Source organism: Squalius cephalus (assembly GCF_949319135.1).
Source record: "Squalius cephalus genome assembly, chromosome: 13".
NCBI classification, from domain to species: Eukaryota; Metazoa; Chordata; class Actinopteri; order Cypriniformes; family Leuciscidae; genus Squalius; species Squalius cephalus.
The window spans coordinates 17,507,322-17,519,205 of NC_137134.1; the positions used below are offsets into that span (position 1 = coordinate 17,507,322).

Consider the following 11,884-nt stretch of genomic DNA (forward strand, 5'->3'; position numbering starts at 1 on the left):
ATAAAAATAACCGTTATTCCTAGTGAAGCATAAATTGTTGCAATTTCTTAATGACTTTGGAATGCACTGGTCAGTTTACTGAAATGAAGCATCCTCAATGACGCCTTCGATTGAGACACAGCAATAGTGAGCAACTGTCACGTCTGTGAGATGGAGTGGCGATGATAGCCACCAGAGGGCACACCTCCTGTCTCCTTGATCATACCATGAACTGCATTTCCCATGATTCATTGCTTGGACTTCTGATTCCTGCCACCTGAGTGTGATTTATCTCGGTCATGTTTGCCTATTCAAGCCTTGTGTAATGGTAACACTGTATTTTATTTTCAGTAATGACCATATATTATCTTTTATGTGTATCTGCTTGTTGTAAGAGACCTGCAATGTGTTTTGTCAGATTTGATTGGAACTATTTTTGTGGCCGACTTAGTGCATAGTCCTCAAACACGTTTTAGTCACACTGGCACGAAAAAAGGTTGCAAAATGCGACCGTGATTGCATTTAACAAACACAACTTTCCTAAGACCTTCCCCTCGGGGAAATCCCTGCTGCCATTTTGAAGTGTTTTCAACTTTGTTAAGTAGGCAAGGGAAGTTTATTTGGACCCATCGACCCCTCGATTTTGACTGAGGGAGCGAGTCTACTCAATATGTATAAGGTACATAAGTAATTACCATAGATTTCAGCTTGTACCACCTGACCTCTGAAGATTTATTTAGGCGTTGATATTGTTGCCATAGAAACAAATAATTCCCAGTCCGAGAACGTAACGCGTTGTCATCTCGAAATTATGGTAATTACGACATGGCGTGAGCGCAGCAACGCTTCATAGACCACAATGCAACACGGTTGTGAAGTCACAGCAGATCGTGCTTAATTTACCCCCACCCCACAGAACTCTAGTGTATGATATTGGAGTTATTTTGACATTTAACCACATACTTAAGCAACATACTTGTAGCTACCTTAAGCTGACTGTTTACAGTTATAATTATTGTATTGTTATCATTTTTGTTTGTGTAATTTTTTATATTTTCTCCAACAGCCCAAGCATACAAACAGGCCAATAGAAAACTAACTCATAATTACATTTTTGTCCAGGAATGCTCTGTTATAAATAATGATAAAACATAAATTATGTTGATGAGTATGCAAACTGAAGGTGCGTTTAGGGCTCATTAGATAATTCCAAAGTCCTCTAAGGCCTTGACAAGGACAGTGTCTTTCACATCGGTGAAGACTTTGTTGATGTTTTTGGTGTCCGTGGCGCAGGTGAAGTGAGGGAAGATTTGTTTGGAGATCTTTGTCTCGTAGGAAACTGCATTGTTTATATATAAACTTTGGATGAAATCCATGGCATCTTGAGGTTCCCGACGTTTACCTGAAGATGGCATCAAACCACAGAGGAAAGGAAAGGAAGAGTCAATCAGGTATGACAAACAAGAGATTATGCTGCCTTTCACTTTGATTGAATGTGCACCAAACTACCTTCAAATCCAGGAAAGTATGTTTTTAGATCTGAGAACTGAATCTTTTCAGCCAGGATGTCGATTTTGTTCAGGAACAGGATGACAGAGGAATGAGCAAACCACATTGAGTGGATGGTAGTGTAGAACAGTGACAAGCTCTCTTGCATACGGTTCTGTAGCCAAAGAGAGGAAGAGTACAAAGATTAAGAAATTTATCAATTTTACACTGGAAGGACAGGAGAGATATTAGGAAGCATACATCCTTGTTATTCTCCTCCAGAAGTTGGTCATACTCGCTGATGGAGGCTAGAAATATGAGCGATGTCACATTTTCAAAGCAATGGATCCACTTCTTTCTCTGTCCTCTCTGACCACCGACATCTACAATCCTGAAAAGACAGACATACCAGAAATAAAGTTTAGTCCCACCAACATTTATATTTCATCTGGTGTGGTGAATTTGCACCAGGCCTAGATTTGTCCCCAAAATCTGTTCCTTATTCCTTTATCAAATTTCTTCTGAATTAGATGTCTTCTCACCTTGATTTTTTATTTACAGAAACACTAGGGACTAAACAAGTTAATTAACAAGACACAGGGGGGTATTTCCAGAAAGCAGGTTATGTGACATACCCGGATATGTTTAAGGATAAGTAAGCGAACAAACTCAACTTTCGGTTCCAAAAACGGAGGTAATTTTCAGGGTATGTAAGTAACCATAGCAACTTCCTCTCTGAACATAACCAGAGCAGGTTCTGTTCCAGGGAAGAAGAAAGAAGTAGGGTGCTTCTCAATACTCAAATTGATGCTTCCTCACTGCTCTGTCCACCAGCCCGTGACTCGGAAACTCATCGGACACAGCCATCTTTAAGGGCATCTCAATTTTTTAATTGCACCACGAGGAGGCAAGAAACGAGGAGCGAGGAAGCTTCCTGAGGAGTCATGAGCGAGGATACACAGGTGCATCCTTCCCTGGCATCCTAAGGGGGTGGAGCTAAGAGGCAAGGAAAGGAAATGAGGATGCACAAATAAGAAATGAGAAGCACCCAGTATGGCAGACTTTTTCTTAGTGTCCGTTTCCATGGTGACTCGTCGATTCGCTGCTCTGTTGAGAACGTTTTGTGTGTTAACAAGGAACATACTCTGGGTTGACTGAACTTACTCCCGGACATGTTTTTGGAACCCGCATACCTCGAGTAAACAAGGTTTGGGATAATCAACCGAGAGTTCAGGGTATGTTTGACTGTAAGATAACCTTGCTTTCTGGAATACACCTCAGGAATATGTGGGGATGTTGATAGACTAAATCTACTCCATCTATGTTTTGATCATCGTTCTGATGTTCCACGAAGTTTTGTAAAAAAGATGAAAAATCCTGGCGCTGCCTGGCAACTTAAAAAAAAAAAAAACGCTGGGGAAAGAGTTAAATATACATTTAAAGGTATATTTCAAGTAAAAAAAAAATAGTATACCTACTTAGGAACATAGTAGTCTACTTAAAGTGCAAAAGTAATATATATATAGTAAACTATAAGTATGATGTTAAGTTCACTTCAAGAAAACTTACAAGTATACGTGCAGTGTAAAACTACTAAACTAGTAGTTTACTGAGAGTATACTTCAAAGTGTACTTTCATAAACTAAAAAAATGTGCAACAAGTATTTAAATAGTAAACTATCAGTATACCTATAAGTTCACTTGTAGTTGCAGTGCAAATGATAAATGTAATTGTAAACTAGTTGTGTACTCAACGTTTACTACTTTTACACTTATAGTATACTTAAAAGTAAACTATTATACACTAACAAGTGGGCCAATTTAATCCTTAGTACTGAAATAGTACACATACAAGTATACACACTAGTACATTGATATCAGTATACTTACTACATTAAGTATACTTAAAATATATTTGAACTTTACTTAAGTATTCTTTCAAAAAATTAGTATACATTAATTTTATTAAGTGGAAACCGTGATACATTGTCATTATTGTGTTATAAAATGACTCATAACGTGATTTTGGTCATATTGCTCACCTCTACATCCACAGAAGAAAGTAAGTCATGACAGTTTCGGGTGAACTGTCTCTTTCAGTGCCCACATGACTTATAATGTTGAGACAGGTTTTTCATTGCCGTACCTGAGAGTCATCTTCTCCAATTCAAAGCAATAGTCTACGATGCCGGAAGTGGGGAATCGGACTTGAAGAACATCTTGATTTGTTGGGATGTAGCCTTCGGCTGTGATGCGATCCAAGTCACTAATAAAGCTTTAAGAAACACGTAATTCAGACACTTTTATTGAAAACCATACCATGTGCCGGGAATTGGTTATGAAGGCATTGTTTGCATAATTATTTGCATATGATTCATAGACAAACATGAAGGAAGTAATAGCAATAAAGAAGCAATAAAAGACAGGAATTGTCTTGAACACACTTACTACTTAGTGGAGTCTAGTAGCTGATACTCTCTGCGCCGTCCATAGCAGACCTTAAAGCCTTGGTCTTCCCATAGGTGACGAATAGCCTCTACGTAACTTCTCTGCAGCTGCGTTATCTGATGTATGTCCTGATCCTGGAACCGCTGGGCATAAATCTACAGATATCACAGAACTCATGAGACTGCAAATACAATTACAGTGCAAGATCTTTATTAAAATGTGTCCCTATTATGCTATTTTAAAGGTTCCCAAATTTCTAAATTTAAAAAAGGTTTACATGCATCCAAGGTCAAAAACATCTCCTCTTTCTCACTGTGTCTGAAACGGTTCAATAAAGGATTTGGTTTTTCTAAACCCATCCTTTCCTCTGATTGGTCAGATGGCTCAGTTTTAGTTTGGTCTACTCTGCTCTGATTGGTCAGATGACCCAGTCTGTTTTGATTGGTCTGTTGTGATTGGTCTACTCTGGGGAGCATGATTCTGTTGGGTAATAAACTTATATTTTGAAACAAAAAAGTTCAGAATCAGTTCTTTCTTTTGGGAGACAATGGCCCTGTCCTAAATGGCACCTAAAAATTTAAGAGTTTTTCTTAGTGTTATTATATATGTATAAATTATTTAATAATTAATATTTTTTATAATCTTTTATTATTTATCTATAATAAAAAAAACATTTATTTTTTTTAATTTACATTTGTAATTTATTAACATTTGCCAAACCCACTACTACCCACAGGATAGTTGATATAAAATGGCCCTCATGAATCTCCGGGCTCAACAGAAACACACTCGGCCTCTTGATTACCTCATTCTGTGGGTTGGAGTAGGGAATCTTTAGCGTGTTCATGGCTTCTGTTATTGCTCTCATAGCTTGGAAGATATTCTGATAAACCAGTTTAGAGTAGCTACGCCTCTCGTCAGTTGAGAAGCCCTTTCCATGAATAATCCTCATCTGCTTCGTAAACGTTGTCTTTCCGCTTTCTCCCGTGCCTAAATGAAAGCAAAATGTATTTATTTTTACATTTCTATATATATATCTTATATATATATATATCTTTTTTGGTTATTTCTTTTTAATTTTTCATTAATTTAATTGTCTTTTCAGAAAGCTCAGCGCTGAGTGTGTTTTGATATTTCTTCCTTAAGTTTTATGAACTCAGAAAATAGTACACAGATGAGCCATTACATTATGACAACCTACCTAATAACCTGTAGGACCTCCTTTAGGACCTAAAGGAGCGAGGCATTGATTCGACGAGGTGGCGAAATGTCTCCTGGGGTATCTGGTACCATAATGTCAACAGCAGGTCCTCCAGTTCCCATTCATTGCAGGGCGGTGGTTATGTAGCGCAAACCTGCTTTTCCAAGTCGAACTACAAATGTTCGATTGGGTAAATGTCAGGTGAACTTGGAGGCCAAGGCATTAACAGTGGTTCCTCGAACCACACCTTGACAATACAAGCAGTGTGGCATGGCGCATTATCCTGTTGGTAATGGCCATCACCAGCAGGGAACACAGTTGCCATAAATGGGTGCACTTGGTCTGCAACAATGTTCAGATACCTGACAGCTGTCAGGGATTGTGCTATTGGGAGGGAAACATCGCCCACAGCATAACACCGCTGCCTCCGGCCTGTGTCCGCCCAACAGTGCATCCAGGTGTCATAGCCTCTGTTGGAAATCGGCGTATCCACACTCGGCTATCGACGTGATGCACCAGGAATCTTGATTCACAAGCCAATTTATTCCAATCATCCAATCTCGATGATCTTGGGCCCATTTCATGCGTTGTTGGCGATGGCGTGCAGTTAGCATGGGGACCCGGCTGGGTCGTCAACTACACAGGCCCATACGCAGAAGGCTGCGATGAACTGTGTGCTGTGACACATTGCCGTGGTCACCACTGTTGTAGCTGCTGGTGATATGTTGCACTGTGGCCCTGTGGTCGCTGTGAACAATGCACGACAGTCTCTGCCCCCCTCTGGCATCAATGAGCTGTGGACGACACACGGCTGGACGACGGTTCATCGTTTGGGCATTGTTGCACCACTTTTCATATGTACTCACTACAGTGGCACATGAACAACCCACAAGGCGATCGAAGTTCCGAGGCACCATGCCATTATAATTTGTCCTTTATCAAACTCCCTGACACCGAACACACTACTGACTAATCCGCTGGTGGTATATACAGTGCATCCGGAATGTTTTCACTGCGCTTCACTTTTTCCACATTTTGTTATGTTACAGCCTTATTCCAAAATGGATTAATTATTTTCCTCAATTCTACAAACAACAACCCATAATGACAATGTGAAAGAAGTTTGTTTGAAATCTTTGCAAATTTATTAAAAATAGAAAACGGAAAAAATAAATAAAAATCACATGTACATAAGTATTTGTACAGCCTTTGCTCAATACTTTGTTGAAGCACCTTTGGCACCAATTACAGCCTCAAGTCTTTTTGAGTATGATTCTCCAAGCTTGGCTCATCTATTTTTGGGCAGTTTCTCCCATTCTTCTTTGCAGAACCTCTCAAGCTCCATCAGGTTGGATGGTTAGCGTCGGTGCATAACCATTTTCAGAACTCTCCAGAGAGGATCAATCGGGTTCAAGTCTGGGCTACTCTAGGACATTCACAGAGTTGTCCCGTAGCCACTCCTTTGTTATCTTGGCTGTGTGCTTAGGGTCGTTGTCCTGTTGCAAGATGAACTGTCGCCCCAGTCTGAGGTCCGGAGCAGATTTTCATCAAGGATGTCCCTGTACATTGCTGCATTCATCTTTCCCTCGATCCTGACTAGTCTCCCACTGAGTTCCTGCTGCTGAAAAACATCCCAACAGCATGATGCTGCCACCACCATGCTTCACTGTAGGGATGGTATTGGCCAGGTGATGAACGGTGCCTGGTTTCCTCCAGATATGACGCTTGCCATTCAGGCCAAAGAGTTTAATCTTTGTTTCTCATGGTCTGCGAGTCCTTCAGGTGCCTTTTGGCAAACTCCAGGTGGGCTGTCATGTGCCTTTTCCTGAGGAGTGGCTTCCGTCTGGCACTCTACCATACAGGCCTGATTGGTGGAGTGCTGCAGAGATGGTTGTTCTTCTGGAAGGTTCTCCTCTCTTCACAGAGAAACGCTGGAGCTCTGTCAGAGTGACCATCTGGTTCTTGGTCACCTCCCTGACTAAGGCCCTTCTCCCCCGATCGCTCAGTTTGGCAGGGCGGCCAGCTCTAGGAAGAGTCCTGGTGGTTCCAAACGTCTTCCATTCACAGATGATTGAGGCCACTGTGCTTTTCATGGCTTGGTTTGTGCTCTGACATGCACTGTTAACTGTGGGACCTTATATAGACAGGTGTGTGCCTTTCCAAATCAACTGAATTTACCACAGGTCGACTCCAATCAAGTTGTAGAAACATCTCAAGGATGGTCAGTGGAAACAGGATGCACCTGAGCTCAATTTTGAGTGACATGGCAAGGGATATGAATACTTATGTAGGCTACATGTGATTTATTTTTTTTTATTTTTTTTAATAAATTTGCTAAGTTTTCAAATAAACTTCTTTCACGTTGTCATTATGGGGTATTGTTTGTAGAATTTTGAGGAAAATAATGAATTAATCCATTTTGGAATAAGGCTGTAACATAACAAAATGCGGAAAAAGTGAAGCGCTGTGAATATTTTCCGGATGCACTGTATACTGATCTGTGAACTGCACCTGCAGTTTGCCAGGCGTGCTGATTGCTCTAGGCTTGGAGTGGTCATAATGTAATGGCTCATCTGTGTATATGCCTTTGTGTATTTGTGTTACAAAAATGCTGTTCCTGCTTAGCTAAGATTAGCAAAGATTTTAAAGTCCCCCTGTAGCCAATAATTTTATCCCTTAAAACTCATCTTTGATCAACAAATTACATATTTAAATTTTTTTTCCTTAAAAAAAAAAAATCACCATGCCTTAAAAACTTGACTGTAAATCTACACCCTTGCCTCATTTAGTATACTCGGTTCTATGAATATGCAAATTATCCCCGCCTCCACTCACTCACCAGCTCAGAGATCCAGTCATTTATGATCACACGTTGACATGATTGGTTACATGGTAGTTTAAGATGTCAGAAACATCAGCGATTTCAAACCGCATTTTTGAGACTCTTTGTTTCACTGCAGTTTTAAAGGTGCAATGTGTAAAATTTATACATAGTATTCAAATTTATACAATGAGAGTATTCATTTTCAGAAATCCATTATAATAAGAGTGGTGTATAAAGACCTTACAAAATGAACCGTTATGTTTTTATTACCTTAGAATGATCCATTTCTATCTACATACACCGCAGATCACCTTACATGTTAAGTCGCCATTTTGCGCTGCCATGTTTCTACAGTAGCCCTAAACGGACAAACCTCTCTACAGAGCGCGTTTCGTCACTCTGTTGTTTTAGCTTCTTCTTCGTTGGTGTTTTTAGAGGCAACTTGCACCGTCACTACATTGAATACACACGAAGAAGCGTATTTGCGTTAGTAGAAGTAGTAACGAAGTACGATTGTAAGTAGTGAAATTTTAACAAATGGAGGATCACACGTATCATTTTGCACAAGAGCCGACAATCTTCGTTGAAAAGAAGAGACAACACAATGCAGCCAGGCGAAGTCGGGACATATGACGGCATCAATCGCGGTTTAACATCGGTGGGGCTTTTTCCAGATGGAAGATGCTGAAGCAGGAAAAATGTTTTAAAAACGACAGCGAAGTTGCCTGTTTTCTGCTGGACAGGTAAGTTAGTCCAACTTTAGCACTTTCTGTGGTACAGAAACAGTGACAATGGTACACACTCTTGGCTTACATTTCCCATGCTATCTGCCGGTGGCCAAAATTTCTTAATTTTGTAAAGAAACCTTGTTGCTTGTCTGGCTACTCACTGCTGTCTTAGACGACAACATGTTTGTTTTGGCCACCGTAGCTTCTTCGAAAGGGAGGGGTGAGCGGGGCTGAGTTGGTTGCAATTCGCAACCAAACCACTAGGTGCCGCTAAAATTCACACACTGTACCTTTAAGGAGAAAATATTCAGCACTGGTGTTGACTTATGAATTTGCACATGGTTTGTCTTAAAGCATATTATAAAAACACCACATAGACATATAAACAACATTAAAAACTTGATGTTCACCACAGTGTAAAAACAGTATGTATGTATAATATTGGTCAACAAAATAGCAATTATTATAATATAGGGTCAACAAAAAGTGTATGATCGTCATTGCATTAGAAAATATAACAAAATATCAAACCAACTGACATTGATTTTAAAGAAAGACATCACAAGCACACTTTTCAAGCAAAACATTTCACAAAAAAAGTCATGACACCTGAGTGAAGGGGAACTGACGACAAACATCCACTAAAATCACCTCAGGACCAGGAAAGTTACTTTTGAGTCACACAGGTCTAATCAGCTCTTGTATAATCACATTTCAGGAAAGTCCCTCAAGAGAAATGGCCCAAAATGGCATTTACTAAAAACAACTTTTCATGCTCTGACTAAATTTACTTTAACTTTCAGAGAAAAAATATCAGCAAATAATTTTTTTATGTGTCAAATAAAGTCTTTTTTGTGTGCTTATTTTATACTTTTTGCACATGATGACTTAAAAAGAATCAACGTGTTTATACGTTTTAATAAAATTCAGATTAAAAAAAGACTGACAGAATCATCTCACCTAATAAAAGCAACTTGATTTCTCTCCGTTCTCTTTTCCTCTGCTCTGCAAGGATGTGTTTGATTTCCTTATTTATGGCGATGGCGTTCCTTTCCTCTTCAGACAAGAAATAGGTGCAACGTCTACAGCAGTAGTACTCCCCCATTACTCCAACAGAAACTGAGTAACTAAAAAAACATAAATAAATAATTATAGCCATTCAGCATTAGCCTATATTTCGGCCATGTAGTTGGGGTGAATTCAGGTTGTTAATTTGGGAGGGACATTTCGCAATGGCAAAAAGTGACGCAGTCCACCTGAATTCACCCTATTCGTAAGTTCTTAATTAAATGCAAATTTGGCAGTTTGGGTTTCTTGGACTAGCGTGCGGGGAGCTTGGAAATGGAAAACTCTGAGTCGAGTTTGAGCGGAGTAATTACAAAATGTTTTGAGGCGGTGGAGATAGGCTATAAACCACTCTTAAACAAACCGGTTTTTAGTTTGTAGGCTACGCTGCCAGGTGACACGTTTAAGCCTGTATAACTTGATATCAGGGCTGTAACCAGTGTGTTGTTCGGATTATTATTTAGAAAAGGTTGAAAAAATTACATTTTAGGGTGGTCTAGTTTAACAGCGCTCGTCAATATTAAAACGACTAGATGACCAGTAAAATCCAAGAAGGCGGGCTTTACTGTAAATAGAAGCACCGCGCGAAGCGCTCTACCGTTTAGTTTTAACGGCCAGTGCGATCCGAGGTAGCTAAACATTTAATATTTGCCTATTGTTTAACGATATACATTTTAAATGGACGACGGTAATATTTAGTTAAGCAAACTACACGTTTTGTTTTTAAATGTAGCCGTTTTGAATTGAAAATATAATTTACGTGAGCCGAGCATTTTGCAATTTGAAATGTTACGTGACAAAATACATAAACGGAAATTAAATTAACTAGAACTTTAATCCTTAAACCCAAACTAGAACAAGAAAAAAAAAATTGGATTATTATTTTTTTTTAGATTATTTTGTCCCCTACTTACAACATATATGGCCTTAAATTATTAACTGAGGTATGGAATGGATATTAGGCTACACTTCAAAAACGACATTGAGGTAAACGGCACTCTTGTATGCTTTGTGTATGCTAAAATAATGGAATACATTTTAACTGTTTAATTGTTATAGCCTAGTAAATGAAAGCCATATTACATTCAAAATATATGTACTCTTGCTTAAAATAAGCCAAACTTTTTAACGTTGGCCTGAGTAGATCCTGACATCACCACTAGTGTAAAAACAGCTCTACAAGTCTGTAATAAAATGTAAATGTAGTCTCTGACTTAAATGAAAACGTGAAAGTTCTTCTGTGGACAACAAATAAACAGTCAAATATCGTATTTAACAACAGCAAAAATTAGGGAAATAGGGGTAACAAAGAGAATCGCTCACCTTCATTCACAACAGTAGGCTTTCCATTTTCCTTGAAACAAACGGTGTCCGTGGCACCTTGAAGGAGTTTTCCTGAACGCAGTTTTCTGTCAATCACGTCACGTTCGTTCACATCAGATTAACCAGTTGCACTTCCCGAAAGTCTGACTTTAATGCATGATATGCCAGGTATGTTGCAGAGCAGAAGAGAACCAATGAGAAGTCAGTGGAATGCGCCCTGGCATTATTCCTCCCAGCTTTTATTTAAAGTGACTGACACATCTTTTTAACTAAAAGTAGCTCTTTCCACAGTGTTTATCTGTTTATGTTGATTTATTAGTTACTTGCTAGGGGAGAACGGGGCTAGTTGTCACACAGTGAGTCTTAAAAGCTACATTGGGCTGGTTGTCACTTTTTTTCTTTTTTTTTTTGCCACAATTTATAAATTACAGATTTTTTTTTTTTTGTTTAACAAAACAATGGTTTACTGTGGTTTAAATGATTTATCATATTTTGTTGATTTAAAATCATTGAACTGTATAAATGTAGCAGAAAAGTCTATTATAAGCTGTGTTATGGCAGGTTCCCATTGGCCCCGTTTCCTGCGTTTTTAGTGATCTGATCACAAGTGGTCGCTATTTCTTATAGCACCGCTATTTGGGCATGTCACAAAAGTCTTAAACACTTTGTTTACTGAACTGTATATTTTTTCCCCTTGAATGAATGAATGAGGCTTTTATAGTGCTTTCATATGTACTAGCTACTGTACACCGATTTACAATCATATCAGGGGATCTCTCCTCAACGGGGATCTCTCCTCCCCTTGGCAATAGTGGTGGAAATGAAAAG

General features: G+C 39.1%; 1 protein-coding gene across 1 annotated transcript; it reads right to left on the reverse strand.

Moving 5' to 3' along the window:
- Positions 1 to 371: 371 nt before the first annotated feature.
- On the reverse strand, positions 372 to 11,205 carry LOC307169453 (guanine nucleotide-binding protein subunit alpha-14-like). Its single transcript, XM_079890076.1, has 8 exons — positions 11,057 to 11,205; positions 9,629 to 9,795; positions 4,721 to 4,905; positions 3,916 to 4,070; positions 3,614 to 3,742; positions 1,729 to 1,858; positions 1,489 to 1,642; positions 372 to 1,381 (listed from the first exon to the last, which is right to left on the reverse strand). The coding sequence occupies exons 2-8, from the start codon at positions 9,771 to 9,773 to the stop codon at positions 1,179 to 1,181; spliced, it is 1,101 nt and encodes a 366-aa protein (XP_079746202.1). The 5' UTR covers positions 9,774 to 9,795; positions 11,057 to 11,205; the 3' UTR covers positions 372 to 1,178.
- Positions 11,206 to 11,884: the final 679 nt, after the last annotated feature.

Coding starts and splice junctions, on each gene's coding strand:
- LOC307169453 (XM_079890076.1), bottom strand. CDS start 9,773: ATGGGGGAGTACTACTGCTGTAGACGTTGCACCTATTTCTTGTCTGAA. Junction 1,643..1,728: donor TGGAGGAGAATAACAAGGAT/GTATGCTTCCTA, acceptor CTTTGGCTACAG/AACCGTATGCAAGAGAGCTT. Junction 1,382..1,488: donor ATACTTTCCTGGATTTGAAG/GTAGTTTGGTGC, acceptor TGCCATCTTCAG/GTAAACGTCGGGAACCTCAA.